This window comes from Taudactylus pleione, unplaced genomic scaffold (genome assembly GCF_031769625.1).
Source record: "Taudactylus pleione unplaced genomic scaffold, aTauple2 ptg001023l, whole genome shotgun sequence".
NCBI lineage: Eukaryota > Metazoa > Chordata > Amphibia > Anura > Myobatrachidae > Taudactylus > Taudactylus pleione.
This window is the reverse complement of record NW_028285424.1, coordinates 456,364-478,991: the sequence shown is the minus strand read 5'-3', so window position 1 is coordinate 478,991 and position 22,628 is coordinate 456,364. Positions and strand designations below refer to the sequence as shown.

Below are 22,628 nucleotides of genomic sequence, written 5' to 3'. Positions count from 1 at the left end.
GTGTAATATACATTATCAGAGCAATTTCCTGCAGTAAGGCTGATACAGATGGAGCAGACCCCCCTCCGGTGTGTAATAGACACTATCAGAGCACTTGCCCGCAGTAAGGCTGATACAGATGGAGCAGACCCCCCTCCGTTGTGTAATATACATTATCAGAGCACTTACCCGCAGTAAGGCTGATACAGATGGAGCACACCCCCCTCCGTTGTGTAATATACATTATCAGAGCACTTGCCCGCAGTAAGGCTGATACAGATGGAGCAGACCTCCCTCCGTTGTGTAATATACACTATCAGAGCACTTACCCGCAGTAAGGCTGATACAGATGGAGCAGACCTCCCTCCGCTGTGTAATATACATTATCAGAGCACTTACCAGCAGTAAGGCTGATACAGATGGAGCAGACCTCCCTCCGTTGTGTAATATACATTATCAGAACACTTACCCGCAGTAAGGCTGATACAGATGGAGTAGACCCCGCCGTTGTGTAATATACATTATCAGAGCATTTACCCGCAGTAAGGCTGATACAGATGGAGCAGACCTCCCTCCGGTGTGTAATATACATTATCAGAGCACTTACCAGCAGTAAGGATGATACAGATGGAGCAGACCCCCCTCCGTTGTGTAATATACACTATCAGAGCACTTACCCGCAGTAAGGCTGATACAGATGGAGCAGACCTCCCTCCGGTGTGTAATAGACACTATCAGAGCACTTGCCCGCAGTAAGGCTGATACAGATGGAGCAGACCCCCCTCTCCGTTGTGTAATATACACTATCAGAGCACTTGCCCGCAGTAAGGCTGATACAGATGGAGCAGACCCCCCGTTGTGTAATATACATTATCAGAGCATTTACCCGCAGTAAGGCTGATACAGATGGAGCAGACCTCCCTCCGGTGTGTAATATAAATTATCAGAGCACTTACCAGCAGTAAGGCTGATACAGATGGAGCAGACCTCCCTCCGGTGTGTAATAGACACTATCAGAGCACTTACCCGCAGTAAGGCTGATACAGATGGAGCAGACCTTTCTCCGGAGTGTAATATACATTATCAGAGCACTTACCAGCAGTAAGGCTGATACAGATGGAGCAGACCTCCCCTCGTTGTGTAATATACATTATCAGAGCAATTACCAGCAGTAAGGCTGATACAGATGGAGCAGACCCCCCTCCATTGTGTAATATACACTATCAGAGCATTTACCAGCAGTAAGGCTGATACAGATGGAGCAGACCTCCCTCCGGTGTGTAATAGTCACTATCAGAGCACTTACCAGCAGTAAGGCTGATACAGATGGAGCAGACCTCCCTCCAGTGTGTAATAGACACTATCAGAGCACTTACCAGCAGTAAGGCTGATACAGATGGAGCAGACCCCCCTCCGTTGTGTAATATACACTATCAGAGCATTTACCCGCAGTAAGGCTGATACAGATGGAGCAGACCTCCCTCCGGTGTGTAATAGACACTATCAGAGCACTTACCAGCAGTAAGGCTGATACAGATGGAGCACACCCCCCTCTGTTGTGTAATATACACTATCAGAGCTTGATTATGAGGCGGAAGCTGCAGCGTCTTGGTCTGCGTTTATTGCCAGACGTGCACCTGCCACTTTATGCCAATGAGACTACAAAGCCCTTCGCTCTTGTGGTCATTTTGTAGACTGATGTGATATTCAGCCTAATTACAGTACTCATGGATATAGGATCAGTCATTAGACAAACCAGGCTCCCGTCTAGGGCCCTGTGTACATTGAGGGGCCCAGATTACCATAAACCCCATGGTGGGGTCTTCATCCGCCTGTGCACAATATGGCAGGGAACACTTAATTAAGGGCGCTCCAGGCTGAGTTTCACCATAATCCACATTTGCCCATGTGACCTGACCAGGCTGCTGCCCATTGGATGAGCTGGCGCAGATTCCCATGATTGGATGAGCTGGCGCAGATTCCCATGATTGGATGAGCTGGCTCAGATTCCCATGATTGGATGAGCTGGCTCAGATTCCCATGATTGGATGAGCTGGCACAGATTCCCATGATTGGATGAGCTGGCGCAGATTCCCATGATTGGATGAGCTGGCTCAGATTCCCATGATTGGATGCGCTGGCTCAGATTCCCATGATTGGATGCGCTGGCTCAGATTCCCGTGATTGGATGAGCTGGCTCAGATTCCCGTGATTGGATGAGCTGGCTCAGATTCCCGTGACTGGATGAGCTGGCTCAGATTCCCGTGATTGGATGAGCTGGCTCAGATTCCCGTGATTGGATGAGCTGGCTCAGATTCCCGTGATTGGATGAGCTGGCGCAGATTCCCGTGATTGGATGAGCTGGCTCAGATTCCCGTGATTGGATGAGCTGGCTCAGATTCCCGTGATTGGATGAGCTGGCTCAGATTCCCGTGATTGGATGAGCTGGCTCAGATTCCCGTGATTGGATGAGCTGGCGCAGATTCCCGTGATTGGATGAGCTGGCTCAGATTCCCGTGATTGGATGAGCTGGCTCAGATTCCCGTGATTGGATGAGCTGGCTCAGATTCCCGTGATTGGATGAGCTGGCGCAGATTCCCGTGATTGGATGAGCTGGCTCAGATTCCCATGATTGGATGAGCTGGCTCAGATTCCCATGATTGGATGAGCTGGCTCAGATTCCCATGATTGGATGCGCTGGCTCAGATTCCCATGATTGGATGCGCTGGCTCAGATTCCCATGATTGGATGAGCTGGCTCAGATTCCCATGATTGGATGAGCTGGCTCAGATTCCCATGATTGGATGAGCTGGCTCAGATTCCCATGATTGGATGAGCTGGCTCAGATTCCCATGATTGGATGAGCTGGCTCAGATTCCCATGATTGGATGCGCTGGCGGCAGGTTTAGGAATACTGACAAATGCCCTGAATATGGGATGAAATGGAAGGACAGCGGCGGCCGAGGGGCCGATAGCGTATTTCCTGTGATATTTATGCTGCTGACAGGACGTCTTGTGATGGGAGCAGCAGGGAATCTGGGGAGAAATACCCCCCCCAGATATGCGCACAGGGCTGAACACGCTTCCTGTCCTTCAGGATTTCCTGGACAATGCAGAACGTAAGGAATGATAAATAGGGGACAGGGGCTGGTGTGATGAGACGCTGGGGTGACCGCTGACACAGGAACAGACACAATCTCACTGAGAGTATTCTGGAACAAACCATCAATAAAGTGTTTTCTTATGAATGGAATAACACAGAAATGAAATAGAATAGTCATCATGTGTATCTCTGGAGACGGAATACGCACTTACATGCAATGCCGCAAATGGGGGTCCCAAAATCCAGCAATAGGAATAACACGTAAAAAACGTAACATATTCATAGTCGGAGTCATCGCAATCACAGCGACGCTGTAATGTTTCTAATCTCATTTTCTTAGACATGTTTATGTATATACACAGGAGACAGTTATGTATATACACAGGAGACAGTTATGTATATACACAGGAGACAGTAATGTATATACACAGGAGACAGTAATGTAAGTACGCAGGAGAAATCACACATATAGCAGCCGATACTGAGGTGGACACCGCAACTACTTTTGTCGCAGTTGCGTCTGTCTTTATGCTAATGCCGTCTACAAATTTCAAACGACTTGAGACGCCTACCTGCAGCGTCTGAAGACGGCGCATTTCCGTCTATGAGCATTGGCAGGTGCAGTTACCGTCCCATTACAGCCTTCTATGCGTCTGTGTATGCAGCCACTTTCAGCGACACGCCCGCGGCGGCTTTGCCACCGCCGTTACCTCCCACGTACGCCCACAATAATTCCCAGATCCTGCGTCTGAGTCTGCGCTGCGTCTCTGGCTGCAAACGAGACACATGCGCAGCAGAAAAACCATTGGCCAACTGCGTGCACATCGCCACTGCGTCCGCCCAAAGGCGCGGATTCAGAATTGGGAGGGAAGTAACCATGCGGATACGTCGCTCCCCAGCTACACATGATGGGAGCAGGAAGGAGATGTGGGCACCTATAGGTGGCAGTGCCCCTATAGGATAGAGATGGACATCTAACACCGATACAGCGGGACTATAGCTATATACAGGTGGCAGTGCCCCTATAGGATAGAGATGGACATCTAACACCGATACAGCGGGACTATAGCTATATACAGGTGGCAGTGCCCCTATAGGATAGAGATGGACATCTAACACCGATACAGCGGGACTATAGCTATATACAGGTGGCAGTGCCCCTATAGGATAGAGATGGACATCTAACACCGATACAGCGGGACTATAGCTATATACAGGTGGCAGTGCTCCTATAGGATAGAGATGGACATCGAACACCGATACAGCGGGACTATAGCTATATACAGGTGGCAGTGCCCCTATAGGATAGAGATGGACATCTAACACCGATACAGCGGGACTATAGCTATATACAGGTGGCGGTGCTCCTATAGGATAGAGATGGACATCTAACACCGATACAGCGGGACTATAGCTATATACAGGTGGCGATGCCCCTATAGGATAGAGATGGACATCTAACACCGATACAGCGGGACTATAGCTATATACAGGTGGCGGTGCCCCTATAGGATAGAGATGGACATCTAACACCGATACAGCGGGACTATAGCTATATACAGGTGGCGGTGCCCCTATAGGATAGAGATGGACATCTAACACCGATACAGCGGGACTATAGCTATATACAGGTGGCGGTGCCCCTATAGGATAGAGATGGACATCTAACGCCGATACAGCGGGACTATAGCTATATACAGGTGGCGGTGCTCCTATAGGATAGAGATGGACATCTAACACCGATACAGCGGATCTATAGCTATATACAGGTGGCGGTGCTCCTATAGGATAGAGATGGACATCTAACACCGATACAGCGGGACTATAGCTATATACAGGTGGCAGTGCCCCTATAGGATAGAGATGGACATCTAACACCGATACAGCGGGACTATAGCTATATACAGGTGGCAGTGCCCCTATAGGATAGAGATGGACATCTAACACCGATACAGCGGGACTATAGCTATATACAGGTGGCAGTGCTCCTATAGGATAGAGATGGACATCTAACACCGATACAGCGGGACTATAGCTATATACAGGTGGCATTGCCCCTATAGGATAGAGATGGACATCTAACACCGATACAGCGGGACTATAGCTATATACAGGAGGCAGTGCTCCTATAGGATAGAGATGGACATCTAACACCGATACAGCGGGACTATAGCTATATACAGGTGGCAGTGCCCCTATAGGATAGAGATGGACATCTAACACCGATACAGCGGGACTATAGCTATATACAGGTGGCAGTGCCCCTATAGGATAGAGATGGACATCTAACACCGATACAGCGGGACTATAGCTATATACAGGTGGCAGTGCCCCTATAGGATAGAGATGGACATCTAACACCGATACAGCGGGACTATAGCTATATACAGGTGGCAGTGCTCCTATAGGATAGAGATGGACATCTAACACCGATACAGCGGGACTATAGCTATATACAGGTGGCAGTGCTCCTATAGGATAGAGATGGACATCTAACACCGATACAGCGGGACTATAGCTATATACAGGTGGCAGTGCCCCTATAGGATAGAGATGAACATCTAACACCGATACAGCGGGACTATAGCTATATACAGGAGGCAGTGCTCCTATAGGATAGAGATGGACATCTAACTCCGATACAGCGGGACTATAGCTATAGACAGGTGGCAGTGCTCCTATAGGATAGAGATGGACATCTAACACCGATACAGCGGGACTATAGCTATATACAGGTGGCAGTGCCCCTATAGGATAGAGATGGACATCTAACACCAATACAGCAGGAATATAGCTATATACAGGTGGCAGTGCTCCTATAGGATAGAGATGGACATCTAACACCGATACAGCGGGACTATAGCTATATACAGGTGGCAGTGCTCCTATAGGATAGAGATGGACATCTAACACCGATACAGCGGGACTATAGCTATATACAGGTGGCAGTGCTCCTATAGGATAGAGATGGACATCTAACACCGATACAGCGGGACTATAGCTATATACAGGTGGCAGTGCTCTTATAGGATAGAGATGGACATCTAACACCGATACAGGGGGACTATAGCTATATACATGTGGCAGTGCCCCTATAGGATAGAGATGGACATCTAACACCGATACAGCGGAACTATAGCTATATACAGGTGGCAGTGCCCCTATAGGATAGAGATGGACATCTAACACCGATACAGCGGGACTATAGCTATATACAGGTGGCAGTGCTCCTATAGGATAGAGATGGACATCTAACACCGATACAGCAGGACTATAGCTATATACAGGTGGCAGTGCTCCTATAGGATAGAGATGGACATCTAACACCGATACAGCGGGACTATAGCTATATACAGGTGGCAGTGCTCCTATAGGATAGAGATGGACATCTAACACCGATACAGCGGGACTATAGCTATATACAGGTGGCAGTGCCCCTATAGGATAGAGATGGACATCTAACACCGATACAGCGGGACTATAGCTATATACAGGTGGCAGTGCTCCTATAGGATAGAGATGGACATCTAACACCGATACAGCGGGACTATAGCTATATACAGGTGGCAGTGCTCCTATAGGATAGAGATGGACATCTAACACCGATACAGCGGGACTATAGCTATATACAGGTGGCAGTGCTCCTATAGGATAGAGATGGACATCTAACACCGATACAGCGGGACTATAGCTATATACAGGTGGCAGTGCTCCTATAGGATAGAGATGGACATCTAACACCGATACAGCGGGACTATAGCTATATACAGGTGGCAGTGCCCCTATAGGATAGAGATGGACATCTAACACCGATACAGCGGGACTATAGCTATATACAGGTGGCAGTGCCCCTATAGGATAGAGATGGACATCTAACACCGATACAGCGGGACTATAGCTATATACAGGTGGCAGTGCTCCTATAGGATAGAGATGGACATCTAACACCGATACAGCGGGACTATAGCTATATACAGGTGGCAGTGCTCCTATAGGATAGAGATGGACATCTAACACCGATACAGCGGGACTATAGCTATATACAGGTGGCAGTGCTCCTATAGGATAGAGATGGACATCTAACACCGATACAGCGGGACTATAGCTATATACAGGTGGCAGTGCTCCTATAGGATAGAGATGGACATCTAACACCGATACAGCGGGACTATAGCTATATACAGGTGGCAGTGCTCCTATAGGATAGAGATGGACATCTAACACCGATACAGCGGGACTATAGCTATATACAGGCCAGATCCATAATTGCCCTGTTAGAGAAAAGCACTGCTGCGCCCGGTGACTGAAGAGGGTCTCCCGTGCGCAGACGGAAATTAGTGAGTTGATTAAAAAAAACAGTTCTGATTTTCCCCTGGCGATGATCGCGCAGTATTCTGATCACTCATCCCTACTGTAGGGGACCAGGGCTCCCCATATGTATACCCCCAATCCTCCACCTGCTTATATTCCATACATGCCCGTGCGCGAGGGCAGAGTCATGTGACCAGGGGCTGGACTTACGTAAGGGAAGTGAAGCGAATGACACCAATGCTTATTTCTCCACAAATAAGTCAGGGCAGCCAAACTGATATCACTGAATTCCGATTGGCTGCTGGATTCCATGGAGGGAATGGAGGCGTTGCTGACTGTGGCTGCACAGAGCTCCTGGATTCCATGGAGGGAATGGAGGCGTTGCTGTCTGTGGCTGCACAGAGCTGCTGGATTCCATGGAGGGAATGGAGGCGTTGCTGTCTGTGGCTGCACAGAGCTGCTGGATTCCATGGAGGGAATGGAGGCGTTGCTGTCTGTGGCTGCACAGAGCTGCTGAATTCCATGGAGGGAATGGAGGCGTTGCTGTCTGTGGCTGCAGAGCTGCTGGATTCCATGGAGGGAATGGAGGCGTTGCTGTCTGTGGCTGCACAGAGCTGCTGGATTCCATGGAGGGAATGGAGGCGTTGCTGTCTGTGGCTGCACAGAGCGCGAGCCTTGTGTTAATGCATACCTCCCAAACGTCCAGGCCTGATTCATAGCAGTGCGCTGTCATCATCGCTGGTGTGTCTCTGGGCGCAGCAGCGAGGATAAAATATATGCTAGTGCTGCATGAGGCGTCTCCTATCAGCTTCTCTGTGATCCGCTGCTATGTCCAAGGATGCGACGTCAGATTATCAGCGAAAACATCGCCCATCTGAGTGACCCTGAGGTTACACAGGATGGCGGGTGTTTTCACGCAGCCGGGGCCAGTGAAGCTGCATCGAAAGACACAAACACTGGCCTCAGCATGCCTAGTAAATGGTGCCGACACGACCCCATTTGATGGGACGCAGTCTATCGACATCCCTTGCCCGCCCCAAACATCTGCAGCTTGTCAATCATCCTGCAGCTTAGGGGGCACTGCCAGGCGACCTTGCAGGCACTGATGGGCACATGCACAGTACAGATCCTGCACATGCTCCGATCGGCCACGGTCACTGTTCTGTCCCCCGTGCGGTTTAGGCTGTGCTTTACCAATGAAGATGTCATCTGTGTTGTGCCCACCTGGCCTGGCATCAGAGAGATTGTACGACTCTCCATAGAGCTAGGGAGATCCCCACTATCTGCCGACATTCAGGAAGATGCCCCGTGTCCTGCAACGTGTCTGGCATTTCCAGGACTGAGCGCTGTACTCCCAGTATGCACCGCTGACACAGGCCTAAGCACCATGGGTGAGTATTAATAGGGTATGCCGTACTGTAGGCTAGGTACACAATGAGTGTATCTAGCGATGGGACGATGCTGTGTGTGATGGCACCGTATACCATGCCAGGCTGCATTAAGCAGCATGGGGTCGTCTCATCTGACGGGCAGAACATTGAATCATCTTGAATGACGCACGTGCACGCACGATCGTACACACTATGCGATGTGAATAATATGTCGTTCCAATTTACCTGAAAACAACATATCGTCCAATATATGTCCTACTGTGTACCCAGAGTTAGTGCCGCCTGGCAGTGGGTAATGAGACGTGCGCCTGTAATAACCCCATGGCCGGTCTCTCATTCTGTACATCTGGGTGAGGTGCCCGCAGATCTGTGAGGAGCATGGATCCTATCTCTGCGCTAGACACATCACCCGTCGCTGGAGCGTCAGGGAATAAAGAGTCGTCTGTCCGCAGGGTGTAAATTCTGCCAGGTCCCTGTAAGTGTAAATACAGAGCTGGGAAGGAGATAGCACTAGGGTATGAGAAGTGGTATTTGTGTGACAGTGTCTAGGGAGCCACAATACATAGTTACAGGGACTCGCAGGAATAAACTCTGCAATGTATTTAGCCAATGCAATACTATTACTGTCTATACCGATATATTATCTTATTCAACCAGTGATTATTGCCCCCGTATCATAGCTGGGCGGCCACAGGCAGGGAATCAGACATAGCGCATTATAAAGTTATACAGCTAATAACAGCAAGAGCTTGCACTCATCTCGTACTCACTAGACAGCAGCACGCCTTATAAACACCCAACTTCTATTGTACATTGGCAGAAAACAAGGGAGAAGAGATAAATAGTACATACTGGCCCTCATTCAGAGCCACTCGCTAGCGGCAGTACGCTCGTTCCGAGCGATGTTCGCACATCTGCGCATGCGTACGGATCGTTATACACATGCGCGAACCAGTCAGTGCGGCCGAAATTCATGTGCTCGCAATATAGCGAATGCCTGCTATTTTGAGTGACAGAATGAGGCGTATGTGGGTGGTAACAGGGGAAGGTGCTTGAAAATGGGGAGTGGAGATCCGAACGCAGGCGTGCTTAAAGGTCAAAACGGGCGTTTTATGGGTGTGCATAATTAATACAGCAGCGTCATTGAGCACGTCACTGGGTTATTTTATAGCCAGAACTGCTCGCAAGATTGTGGTAGCAAAAACCAACCACAAGAATAGCGAGCAGTTCATACGCTGGTCGATGTACTCGATTAATCTAATAAATAGCGGACATGACGTATGGTGCGAGCGGCCAGGGGGCGTTTTTAACAAATAAACGAGCGTATGTATTGCTCGCTCGTTCAGACTTAGAGGTGTGAACAGACTGCAATTTGCGAACGGATCATTTGAATAGCCACCCCTTGTTTTTGAACGAACGACCGCAAATAGCGAACGGGTCTGAATCAGGCCCACTGTATATAAATCATTGACAATAACGGCATTACTGCACCAGAGCTATAGAGCGAGTGCTGGGCAATTCTTCCTTACTAGGCTCCAGATGTGGCAGCTATGACCTTAGGTAAGTAGCATTTGCAAGAAAGTAACAGTCGTCACATAACAATGTGGCTGACATAGAACAATAGTGTTTCTCCAATTCATTACATACTGGTTTTTGCTCAATATTTATGTGCAACTATTTTTATAACTCTCCGTGAGAAGCCAAATACCTGGCTATACCACTGTACAGTGTACAGGACCCTACAGATACACTACACATCTATCACAGCAGGGGTCCATCACAGTGTCCAGGACCCTACAGATACACTACACCTCTATCACAGCAGGGGTCCATCACAGTGTCCAGGACCCTACAGATACACTACACCTCTATCACAGCAGGGGTCCATCACAGTGTCCAGGACCCTACAGATACACTACACCTCTATCACAGCAGGGGTCCATCACAGTGTCCAGGACCCTACAGATACACTACACCTCTATCACAGCAGGGGTCCATCACAGTGTACAGGACCCTACAGATACACTACACCTCTATCACAGCAGGGGTCCATCACAGTGTCCAGGACCCTACAGATACACTACACCTCTATCACAGCAGGGGTCCATCACAGTGTACAGGACCCTACAGATACACTACACCTCTATCACAGCAGGGGTCCATCACAGTGTCCAGGACCCTACAGATACACTACACCTCTATCACAGCAGGGGTCCATCACAGTGTACAGGACCCTACAGATACACTACACCTCTATCACAGCAGGGGTCCATCACAGTGTCCAGGACCCTACAGATACACTACACCTCTATCACAGCAGGGGTCCATCACAGTGTCCAGGACCCTACAGATACACTACACCTCTATCACAGCAGGGGTCCATCACAGTGTCCAGGACCCTACAGATACACTACACCTCTATCACAGCAGGGGTCCATCACAGTGTACAGGACCCTACAGATACACTACACCTCTATCACAGCAGGGGTCCATCACAGTGTCCAGGACCCTACAGATACACTACACCTCTATCACAGCAGGGGTCCATCACAGTGTACAGGACCCTACAGATACACTACACCTCTATCACAGCAGGGGTCCATCACAGTGTCCAGGACCCTACAGATACACTACACCTCTATCACAGCAGGGGTCCATCACAGTGTCCAGGACCCTACAGATACACTACACCTCTATCACAGCAGGGGTCCATCACAGTGTCCAGGACCCTACAGATACACTACACCTCTATCACAGCAGGGGTCCATCACAGTGTACAGGACCCTACAGATACACTACACCTCTATCACAGCAGGGGTCCATCACAGTGTCCGGGACCCTACAGATACACTACACCTCTATCACAGCAGGGGTCCATCACAGTGTCCGGGACCCTACAGATACACTACACCTCTATCACAGCAGGGGTCCATCACAGTGTCCGGGACCCTACAGATACACTACACCTCTATCACAGCAGGGGTCCATCACAGTGTACGGGACCCTACAGATACACTACACCTCTATCACAGCAGGGGTCCATCACAGTGTACGGGACCCTACAGATACACTACACCTCTATCACAGCAGGGGTCCATCACAGTGTACGGGACCCTACAGATACACTACACCTCTATCACAGCAGGGGTCCATCACAGTGTACGGGACCCTACAGATACACTACACCTCTATCACAGCAGGGGTCCATCACAGTGTACGGGACCCTACAAATACACTACACCTCTATCACTGCAGGGGTCCATCACAGTGTCCAGGACCCAACAGATACACTACACCTCTATCACAGCAGGGGTCCATCACAGTGTCCAGGACCCTACAGATACACTACACCTCTATCACAGCAGGGGTCCATCACAGTGTCCAGGACCCAACAGATACACTACACCTCTATCACAGCAGGGGTCCATCACAGTGTCCAGGACCCTACAGATACACTACACCTCTATCACAGCAGGGGTCCATCACAGTGTCCGGGACCCTACAGATACACTACACCTCTATCACAGCAGGGGTCCATCACAGTGTCCGGGACCCTACAGATACACTACACCTCTATCACAGCAGGGGTCCATCACAGTGTCCGGGACCCTACAGATACACTACACCTCTATCACAGCAGGGGTCCATCACAGTGTCCGGGACCCTACAGATACACTACACCTCTATCACAGCAGGGGTCCATCACAGTGTCCGGGACCCTACAGATACACTACACCTCTATCACAGCAGGGGTCCATCACAGTGTCCGGGACCCTACAGATACACTACACCTCTATCACAGCAGGGGTCCATCACAGTGTACGGGACCCTACAGATACACTACACCTCTATCACAGCAGGGGTCCATCACAGTGTCCGGGACCTTACAGATACACTACACCTCTATCACAGCAGGGGTCCATCACAGTGTCCAGGACCTTACAGATACACTACACCTCTATCACAGCAGGGGTCCATCACAGTGTCCAGGACCCTACAGATACACTACACCTCTATCACAGCAGGGGTCCATCACAGTGTCCAGGACCCTACAGATACACTACACCTCTATCACAGCAGGGGTCCATCACAGTGTCCAGGACCCTACAGATACACTACACCTCTATCACAGCAGGTGTCCATCACAGTGTCCAGGACCCTACAGATACACTACACCTCTATCACAGCAGGGGTCCATCACAGTGTCCAGGACCCTACAGATACACTACACCTCTATCACAGCAGGGGTCCATCACAGTGTACAGGACCCTACAGATACACTACACCTCTATCACAGCAGGGGTCCATCACAGTGTCCAGGACCCTACAGATACACTACACCTCTATCACAGCAGGGGTCCATCACAGTGTCCAGGACCCTACAGATACACTACACCTCTATCACAGCAGGGGTCCATCACAGTGTCCAGGACCCTACAGATACACTACACCTCTATCACAGCAGGGGTCCATCACAGTGTCCAGGACCCTACAGATACACTACACCTCTATCACAGCAGGGGTCCATCACAGTGTCCAGGACCCTACAGATACACTACACCTCTATCACAGCAGGGGTCCATCACAGTGTCCAGGACCCTACAGATACACTACACCTCTATCACAGCAGGGGTCCATCACAGTGTCCAGGACCCTACAGATACACTAGACCTCTATCACAGCAGGGGTCCATCACAGTGTCCAGGACCCTACAGATACACTACACCTCTATCACAGCAGGGGTCCATCACAGTGTCCAGGACCCAACAGATACACTACACCTCTATCACAGCAGGGGTCCATCACAGTGTCCAGGACCCTACAGATACACTACACCTCTATCACAGCAGGAGTCCATCACAGTGTCCAGGACCCTACAGATACACTACACCTCTATCACAGCAGGGGTCCATCACAGTGTCCAGGACCCTACAGATACACTACACCTCTATCACAGCAGGGGTCCATCACAGTGTCCAGGACCCTACAGATACACTACACCTCTATCACAGCAGGAGTCCATCACAGTGTCCAGGACCCTACAGATACACTACACCTCTATCACAGCAGGGGTCCATCACAGTGTCCAGGACCCTACAGATACACTACACTTCTATCACAGCAGGGGTCCATCACAGTGTCCAGGACCCTACAGATACACTACACCTCTATCACAGCAGGGGTCCATCACAGTGTACAGGACCCTACAGATACACTACACCTCTATCACAGCAGGGGTCCATCACAGTGTCCAGGACCCTACAGATACACTACACCTCTATCACAACAGGGGTCCATCACAGTGTAGCAGCCAATGTGGGGCAGGGGGGGCTCCCGACGCCCTAATACCTGCTCCGTTAATTATATACGTTTTCTTCTCTCCCTTTGGATCCTTAATTAGCTTTACAAATGCGATTTTCTATGGAGAGTAGTAAATCCATTGGAATCGGATAAAGCGAGTGTTAGGATTTTTGCTGAGCCGGTAACTTTTGCGTATTATTGCCCCCGGTGTCTTTCATTCACATCTGTTCATGTCATGTCCGCCATTAAATTCCATGTTGTAGAAAATGTGAAAGTAACTTTGCAGTGTTCAATGTGTCCCGAATGTGCACTGATCAGTGATGTGTGAGGGAACATAGTGTTACATCGGGTATTGATGTCATAAATATCTTACAGCTCTTCCACAGTAACACAGCGCAGAGCACTAACACTGGCTGAGAGTACATCCATCACCGCAATGACGCAATCGCCAACCAATGAGCCCTCATCCGCAGTATTAATCCTTACACTATTATTACACGTACTCAATGCTCAGTGCAGATTATAATAATGATGTTTGGGACGGTAAACCGGGGGCTGTGATGTAGATTGCGGTGACGGTCCAAACACCAATCTGGGAAATTATGCGTTTTCCCGATGATTTGGGCCAAAAAAATAGATAAAAAATTCACTAATGTATGGGGTTCACTGATCACCGATTCCGACCAAAAACATGACCGGAATCGGCGAATTAGGATTTCCAGCATGTTGCCGATCAATTGTGTATAGGAGAATCGTTAAATCCTGGGGAATGGGTCATTGTGATTGCTGGTATATGGGCTGCATTACTCTGCATTACAATACACATGGGGAGGGGATATTGCTGTCTATTTAAAACTGTGAAGTACAAGCTACAAGTTGGTATAGAATGGGATGTGAATAATAATATAAACTCCACATGATTCACAGAAAATGTAAGAACGAGGGCATCTATTTATCAAAGGCAGTAAGCAACAGTTATTATGAGGTTCTGATAAAGGCACCATATGTGTGGAGTTTGTATTTTTTCCCATGTTTGCGTGGGATTCCTTCCATACTCTGAAAACATACTGGTAGGTTAGTTGGCTACTGACAAAAAAAAAATGACCCTAGTGTGATTATATACGTGCGCATGTGGTAGGGAATATAGGCCCTGATTCAGAGCCAGACGTTCTGACAGAGCGCTCGCTCTGAATCAGGGCCAGGCTATTTTTTTTTTTTTTAACGGCCTCCTGGTCGCTCGCATAGCTGTGGGTGACCACCCACAGCTATAGCAAGCGGGCAGGAAGATGGTCGCGATGGTCAAGACCATCGCGACCATCGGGCTTGCGACGAGACCCTTGTGGTAGGGTCTTGTTGCCGCAAGCCCTGAAGTGCTTTCGGCTGCAACAAAGGGGGCGTGCTGTCACTCAACATCGACAGCACGCCCCTTTTGGTACGAGATCCGAAGCGACGGCTTGCCCGTCGCTATCCGGGTCTCCAGCATGCGCACGACGGAGCCGGCTCCGTCTTGCGCATGCGCACTGGGCCACCATCGACCCGCTTGCGAGCGCTCGCAAGTGGGTCTGCATCAGGCCCATAGAGTGTAATGGTGCGCACACACGATACGATAAAAATGCACAATATGAATGATAACGATACCGACCATATCGTCATTGTTTATTTTTTTGTGCCTACCAACCCTCAAACAAACAGCGATGTGCGGGCACGTATGGACGATAACGATATAGACCATCGCACGTGCATGCCGGCCAACCTGGGCGATATCGCTGGCCCATAGTTGGTGGGTTGGTGATGTGCTGGATGAACGATAACGATCATCTATCACACGTGAAGGTGCAGAACGATCATCGCATATCGTCATCGCTGACTCATCGTACCATGTGTACGCACCATAAGCTCCATTGGCGCAGAGACTGATGTGAGTGACGGTTGTGCACATGTTGTAGGGAATATAGGGCCTGATTCAGAGCCGGACGCAATTAGCGCTCGCTCGTTCAGAAAAAGGGGGTGGCTATTAAAATGAACCGTTCGCTCCTTGTGGTCTGTTGACGCCTCCATGTCTGAACGAGCGAACAAAACATGCGGACGTTTATTTGAAAAATACGCCCCCTGGCCGCTCGCATCATACGTCATGTCCGCTATTTATTAGATTAATCAAGTACATCGAACAGCGTATGAACTGCTCGCTATTCTTGTGGTTGGTTTTTCCTACCACTATATTGCGAGCAGTTCTGACTATAAAATAACCCAGTGACGTGGTCAGTGACGCTGCTGTATTAATTATGCACACCCATAAAACGCCCGTTTTGACCTTTAAGCACGCCTGCGTTCTGAATTCCACTCCCCGTTTTCAAGCTCCTTCCCCTGTTACCACCCACATACGCCTCATTCTGTCACTCAAAATAGCAGGCATTCGCTATTTAGCGAACAAACGATTTTCGGCAGCACTGACTGGTTTGCGCATGCGTATTAAAAACTGTACGCATGCGCAGATGAGCGAACATCGCTCGGAACGAGCGTACTGCCGCTTACGAGCGGCTCTGAATCAGGCCCATAGAGTGTAAGCTCCATTGGCACAGAGAATGATGTGAGGATTGTGCACATGTGGTAGGGAATATAAGCTCCATTGGTGCAGAGACTGAAGTGAGTGACGATTGTGCACATGTGGTAGGGAATATAGAGTGTAACCTCCATTGGCGCAGAGACTAATGTGAGTGAGGATTGTGCACATGTGGTAGGGAATATAGAGTGTAAGCTCCATTGGCGCAGGGACTGATGTGAGTGAGGATTGTGCACATGTGGTAGGGAATATAGAGTGTAAGCTCCATTGGCGCAGAGACTGATGTGAGTGAGGATTGTGCACATGTGGTAGAGAATATAGAGTGTAAGCTCCATTGGCGCAGGGACTGATGTGAGGATTGTGCACATGTGGTAGGGAATATAAAGTGTAAGCTCCATTGGCGCAGGGACTGAAGTGAGTGACGATTGTGCACATGTGGTAGGGAATATAGAGTGTAACCCCCATTGGCGCAGAGACTGATGTGAGTGAGGATTGTGCACATGTAATAGGGAATATAGAGTGTAAGCTCCATTGGCGCAGAGACTGATATGAGTGACGATTGTGCACATGTGGTAGGGAATATAGAGAGTAAGCTCCATTGGCGCAGGGACTGATGTGAGTGACGATTGTGCACATGTGGTAGGGAATATAGAGTGTAACCTCCATTGGCGCAGAGACTGATGTGAGTGAGGATTGTGCACATGTGGTAGGGAATATAGAGTGTAAGCTCCATTGGCGCAGAGACTGATGTGAGTGACGATTGTGCACATGTGGTAGGGAATATAGAGTGTAAGCTCCATTGGCGCAGAGACTGATGTGAGTGACGATTGTGCACATGTGGTAGGGAATATAGAGTGTAACCTCCATTGGCGCAGAGACTGATGTGAGTGAGGATTGTGCACATGTGGTAGAGAATATAGAGTGTAACCTCCATTGGCACAGGGACTGATGTGAGTGAGGATTGTGCACATGTGGTAGGGAATATAGAGTGTAACCTCCATTGGCACAGGGACTGATGTGAGTGACGATTGTGCACATGTGGTAGGGAATATAGAGTGTAACCTCCATTGGCGCAGGGACTGATGTGAGGATTGTGCACATGTGGTAGGGAATATAGAGTGTAACCTCCATTGGCGCAGGGACTGATGTGAGGATTGTGCACATGTGGTAGGGAATATAGAGTGTAAGCTCCATTGGCGCAGAGACTGATGTGAGTGACGATTGTGCACATGTGGTAGGGAATATAGAGTGTAACCTCCATTGGCACAGAGACTGATGTGAGTGAGGATTGTGCACATGTGGTAGAGAATATAGAGTGTAACCTCCATTGGCGCAGGGACTGATGTGAGGATTGTGCACATGTGGTAGGGAATATAGAGTGTAAGCTCCATTGGCGCAGGGACTGATGTGAGTGACTATTCTCTGTAAGGCGCTGTGTAATATGTGTGTATGATATAAATACGAGTTAGGAAACAAATATATATCACAGCTATATGTCTGGAAGTAGCTGCTATACATCACTGGAGTCTGGAGTATAAATGTACTATCTCTGAATTCAAAAACACTTGCCAATAGCAACGACACAACAGTAGTCCTTCTAGTCCTGATACACTGACTGTGCATAATTCCCTTATGTGCATGTTATTGTTACATTCTGTGCTCCGGCACCGACAGGCTCATATAATACTGTGATACTTCATTTGTCTGCTGGTTATACTTTGTACATACAGGAATCCTGGATCATTAATGGCACATTACAGAAATATGTAACAGAAATGTATCCAGCATACAGTATATCCGTCTGGTGATATCTATGGTTACCCAGAGACTACTTTAGGAGATAATGTAAAACGCCGTCCTCACATCCATAGGAGCAATCTCAGTGATTTGGGTCTCCCAAAAACGGTAGATAAATGACACAACACTGAGATCCACAAACATAACCAGTCACTACCGCCGAGGGCGTGCTTATTAAACATACATTAAATATAGGTGCAACTTAGTATCCGTAACTGGAGAGAATGAAGATATCTGCAGCTGTTTGTGGTGTATTCCCTGTTTAGGATGAGCGCTCACTAGCCGGGTATTAATAGACGCAGCAGACGGCTATTCTGAGGGTTTATTATTCCATTACAACCTGATTACATTCTGTCACATACTGTGATCCTATATCTATGTACTATAAACGCGCCGTGTGTCCTACAGTCTGCTATAGTTTCATTCCTGCCCAGGCCCCCGGCTATATACATATATATATTACACAGTAACCCGGATTTGTCTGCAGGATGCAAAGTGCTAATAATTATCAGTAGCATGACTGTAACGGGACAGTGGGAACAGCATCTATCTATCAATCTCATATCAATCTATCTATCTATCTCTCATATCTATCTATCAATCCCATATCAATCTATCTCATATCTATCTATCAATCTCATATCAATCTATCTATCTATCTCATATCTATCTATCTATCTATCTATCTCATATCTGTCTATCTCATATCAATCTATCTATCTATCTATCTCATATCTATCAATCCCATATCAATCTATCTCACATCTATTTAATCGATCTATATAAAACATTATCATCACAAATAATTGATCCAGTGATTGGCATAGTCTGTAGTATTCTCACTGATCTATCATGCTCTCCCATTTCTCCCATAGCAGTAGAATAATTATTGATGTTCCCGCATAGAGGGATGATAGATCGCAGCATCACTCCCTACGCGCAGGGGACGGCGTTACCTGGAGCTCCATGGGGGGATCCCGGCCCAGCGTCCCGCAGCAGCTATCACGGAGGTGTCGCTTCCATTAGTCTGTGGGTCTGGATGAGGGAGCAGATCCGGGCCCGGCCCAGGACTTACTTGGAGGAAGTGTAAGGTGAAGCCGGGCTGCTCACACTACAGTCACACGCTTCCTATCATTTGGGGCAGGAAAGAGGCGGAAAGTTCCCACTTGTGGACACTGTAACAGGACTGTCAGACTGTAATCTGTGTGCACATGTCCTATTTATCCAGGGTAGGGGGGGGGGGGTACATTCCCTTGCAGGGACAGTGAACCGAAAATGGCTTACTGTAAACTGAATACAGCCCTATGTGTAAGAGGACAGGATGAAATAAGGGCAGCCCATAGTCTGACAGGTGCCTTGTTATATCGTGGAGATGTCTTCAATAAATCTCAGTGGTTACTGTTCTCCCCCTTTACTCACCCCCACCCATTTATCCGGGCACAGGGGCTTTATACTGCAGTGATTCCTCTTTATAAAGGTCACCCAATATTGGGTAGTGGTGTATATTATTGCTTTCTGCGCAGGCAAGACTGGGTGCAGTCACTATAAATCCGTACTGAATGTGGCCTTCCCAGTCATTGTGCGGCCAAACTTTCCACTGGTCCCAGTAAGATACTGATCGCGCGTGATGGTCGATTTCAGATTTTAATATTACTTTAAACTGTATTTAATATAAGGCAAGTTGTACATTTTAGGCCTGGTAGTGCTACCAACTTATAATAGTGATTTCTAGGCTTTAAAATGATATAAACTTGTAATAATTATTTCCACACACTCGAGCTTCTACATCTGTTTATACTAGCAGCACGCCTGCTGACTCTGGGGCTGATTCAGAGCCGGACGCTCTTTCAAAGCGCTCACTCTGAATCAGGGCGTTTTTTTTTGTTTTTTTTAATTGGAGCCGGCCTCCTGGCTGCTCGCTAAGCTGTGGTTGACCATCCACAGCTTTTACGAGCGGCCAGGTGATGGTCACGATGGTCTCAACCATCGCGCTTGAGACGAGACCTTTGTGGTAGGATCTCGTCTGCTGCAAGCCCCAGTGAGCTTCCGGCTCTAATCGTGATGTCAGTGGGGCCGCCCCCAAACGGCAGGTGTTCCTTCGGGAACCCCTCTGTCTGCACAGCCACCCCCTCTCCCCGCCTACAAAACGGGGCGAGCTGTCAATCAATATAGACAACCGCCCCATCTTGTAGTGAGCCCAGAAGCGACGGAGCTGCCGTTGCTCGCTGGGGCACGCACATCTGCATGCCGGGGCCGGGGTGCGCATGCGCAGTTGGGGACCATCGACCCGCTTGCGAGTGCTGTGCACTCGCGAGCGGGTCTGATTCAGGCCCTGTCTCCTCCATCCCTCCCTACGTGTGACGCAGTCACCATGTCATAATGTAGATATGTTGATATTGTTGAAATGTCGACATGTGAAAGCCAGCATCCTGCAGAGGGGAGGGTCCGGATTAGGGACAGGGGTTTGCATACAGGAGCTTCGCATTAACCTGACACCGCCGAGTCTGGAACACGCAGCTAAATTGCCGCAGATGAGCGGAGGAAAGTGATCGCAGCATCACAAGGACCCAACGTTTTGTCGACATCCAAGTATGCCGACATTTCATCAGTGTCCACATGGTGGAGGTAAACATGGTGCAAGTCGGTATTAGAACCATGTTGACATTCTCATACATACTGAACCCCACTCCGTATACCTTCTATTTAACCAATGTTAATTCATAGTGACAGCCCAGCATGGTGCGCTAAGGCTGCGATCTTATACTCTTCTCTCAAAAAGACATGCTGGTATTTGTAGTTCCACATCAGAAAGGCAACGGTTGCCTAATTTCCCAGGATATCTACCAAATTAGGCGAGAAACCTCCTGGACCCCTGGATAAAAAGCCATTCTCCCAGAGACCGCCTACCTGCCGCAAGATGGGCGCGGTCAGATGCGATTTGCATGCCAAGCTCCTCCTACTCTAGTAAACACTGATGTGGGGGAGACTGAAGAAACCTTCTAAAGAGGGGGAGTGACCAATCAGATTCTCACTATCATTTTACAGACTGTTCTAGATGAATGACAGCTATAATCTGATTGGCTGCTGAGGGTAACACCTCCATTTGCCCTGATTAGAAAGTTTGATCCATCTCATAGTGACAGGGTGTAATGGCGCCAATGCTTTCCCCACCTACCTGGCAAATCACACAGGCTGCGCCCACCTTGCCCAAATACCTCCCAGAAGCCACGTAAGCGACATAGGCCCCACTCTGGGCACTGACAGCGAGGGCATAAGTGTACTCTCCATACTGATGGGTCAGTCATTTACATAAATGTAGTTCATGAGAGCAACTATATATGCAGAAATAATCCCAGCAATGGCTCAGATAATTCCTGGAATCTGATTGGTTGCTATGGGCAACATCACTTCTTAATAGAACTCCCATCTTAGTACATTTACCTCTTACATAGATATACAATGAGGCACACTCCCCAACTCTAATGTGCTCATCAAGTACCTCATTCTCGTATGTACCATTACCCCATGTGCTCCTTGTTATATGCTACTATTACCCCATGTGATGCTTATTACGTACCCCCATTACCCCATGTGATGCCTAATAAGTACCACAATCACCCCATGTGATGCTTATTACGTACCCCCATTACCCCATGTGATACTTATTACGTACCCCCATGTGATGCTTATTACGTACCCCTATTACCCCATGTGATGCTTATTACATACCCCCATTACCCCATGTGATGCTTATTACATACCCCCATTACCCCATGTGATGCTTATTACGCACCCCCATTACCCCATGTGATGCTTATTACGCACCCCCATTACCCCATGTGATGCTTATTACGCACCCCCATTACCCCATGTGATGCTTATTACATACCCCCATTACCACATGTGATGCTTATTACATACCCCCATTACCCCATGTGATGCTTATTACGCACCCCCATTACCCCATGTGATGCTTATTACGTACCCCCATTACCCCATGTGATGCTTATTACGTATCCCCATTACCCCATGTGATGCTTATTACGTACCCCCATTACCCCATGTGATGCTTATTACGTACCCCCATTACCCCATGTGATGCTTATTACGCACCCCCATTACCACATGTGATGCTTATTACGTACCCCCATTACCCCATGTGATGCTTATTACGTACCCCCATTAC

General features: G+C 48.6%; 1 protein-coding gene across 4 annotated transcripts in view; it reads right to left on the bottom strand.

Annotated features, from left to right (window-relative positions):
* PDE2A (phosphodiesterase 2A) overlaps positions 1-22,628 on the bottom strand; it is a 794,043-nt gene that overhangs the window by 605,510 nt on the left and 165,905 nt on the right. The window contains exon 1 of one of the 4 annotated variants that reach the window (XM_088461175.1): positions 19,399-19,527. The exons of the other annotated variants lie outside the window; for them this stretch is intronic. Within the exon in view, the coding sequence (XP_088317301.1) occupies positions 19,399-19,410 (12 nt within the window). The 5' untranslated portion in view covers positions 19,411-19,527. Of the gene's footprint in view, positions 1-19,398; positions 19,528-22,628 lie in introns of those variants that run through there. 4 annotated transcript variants of the gene reach the window in all.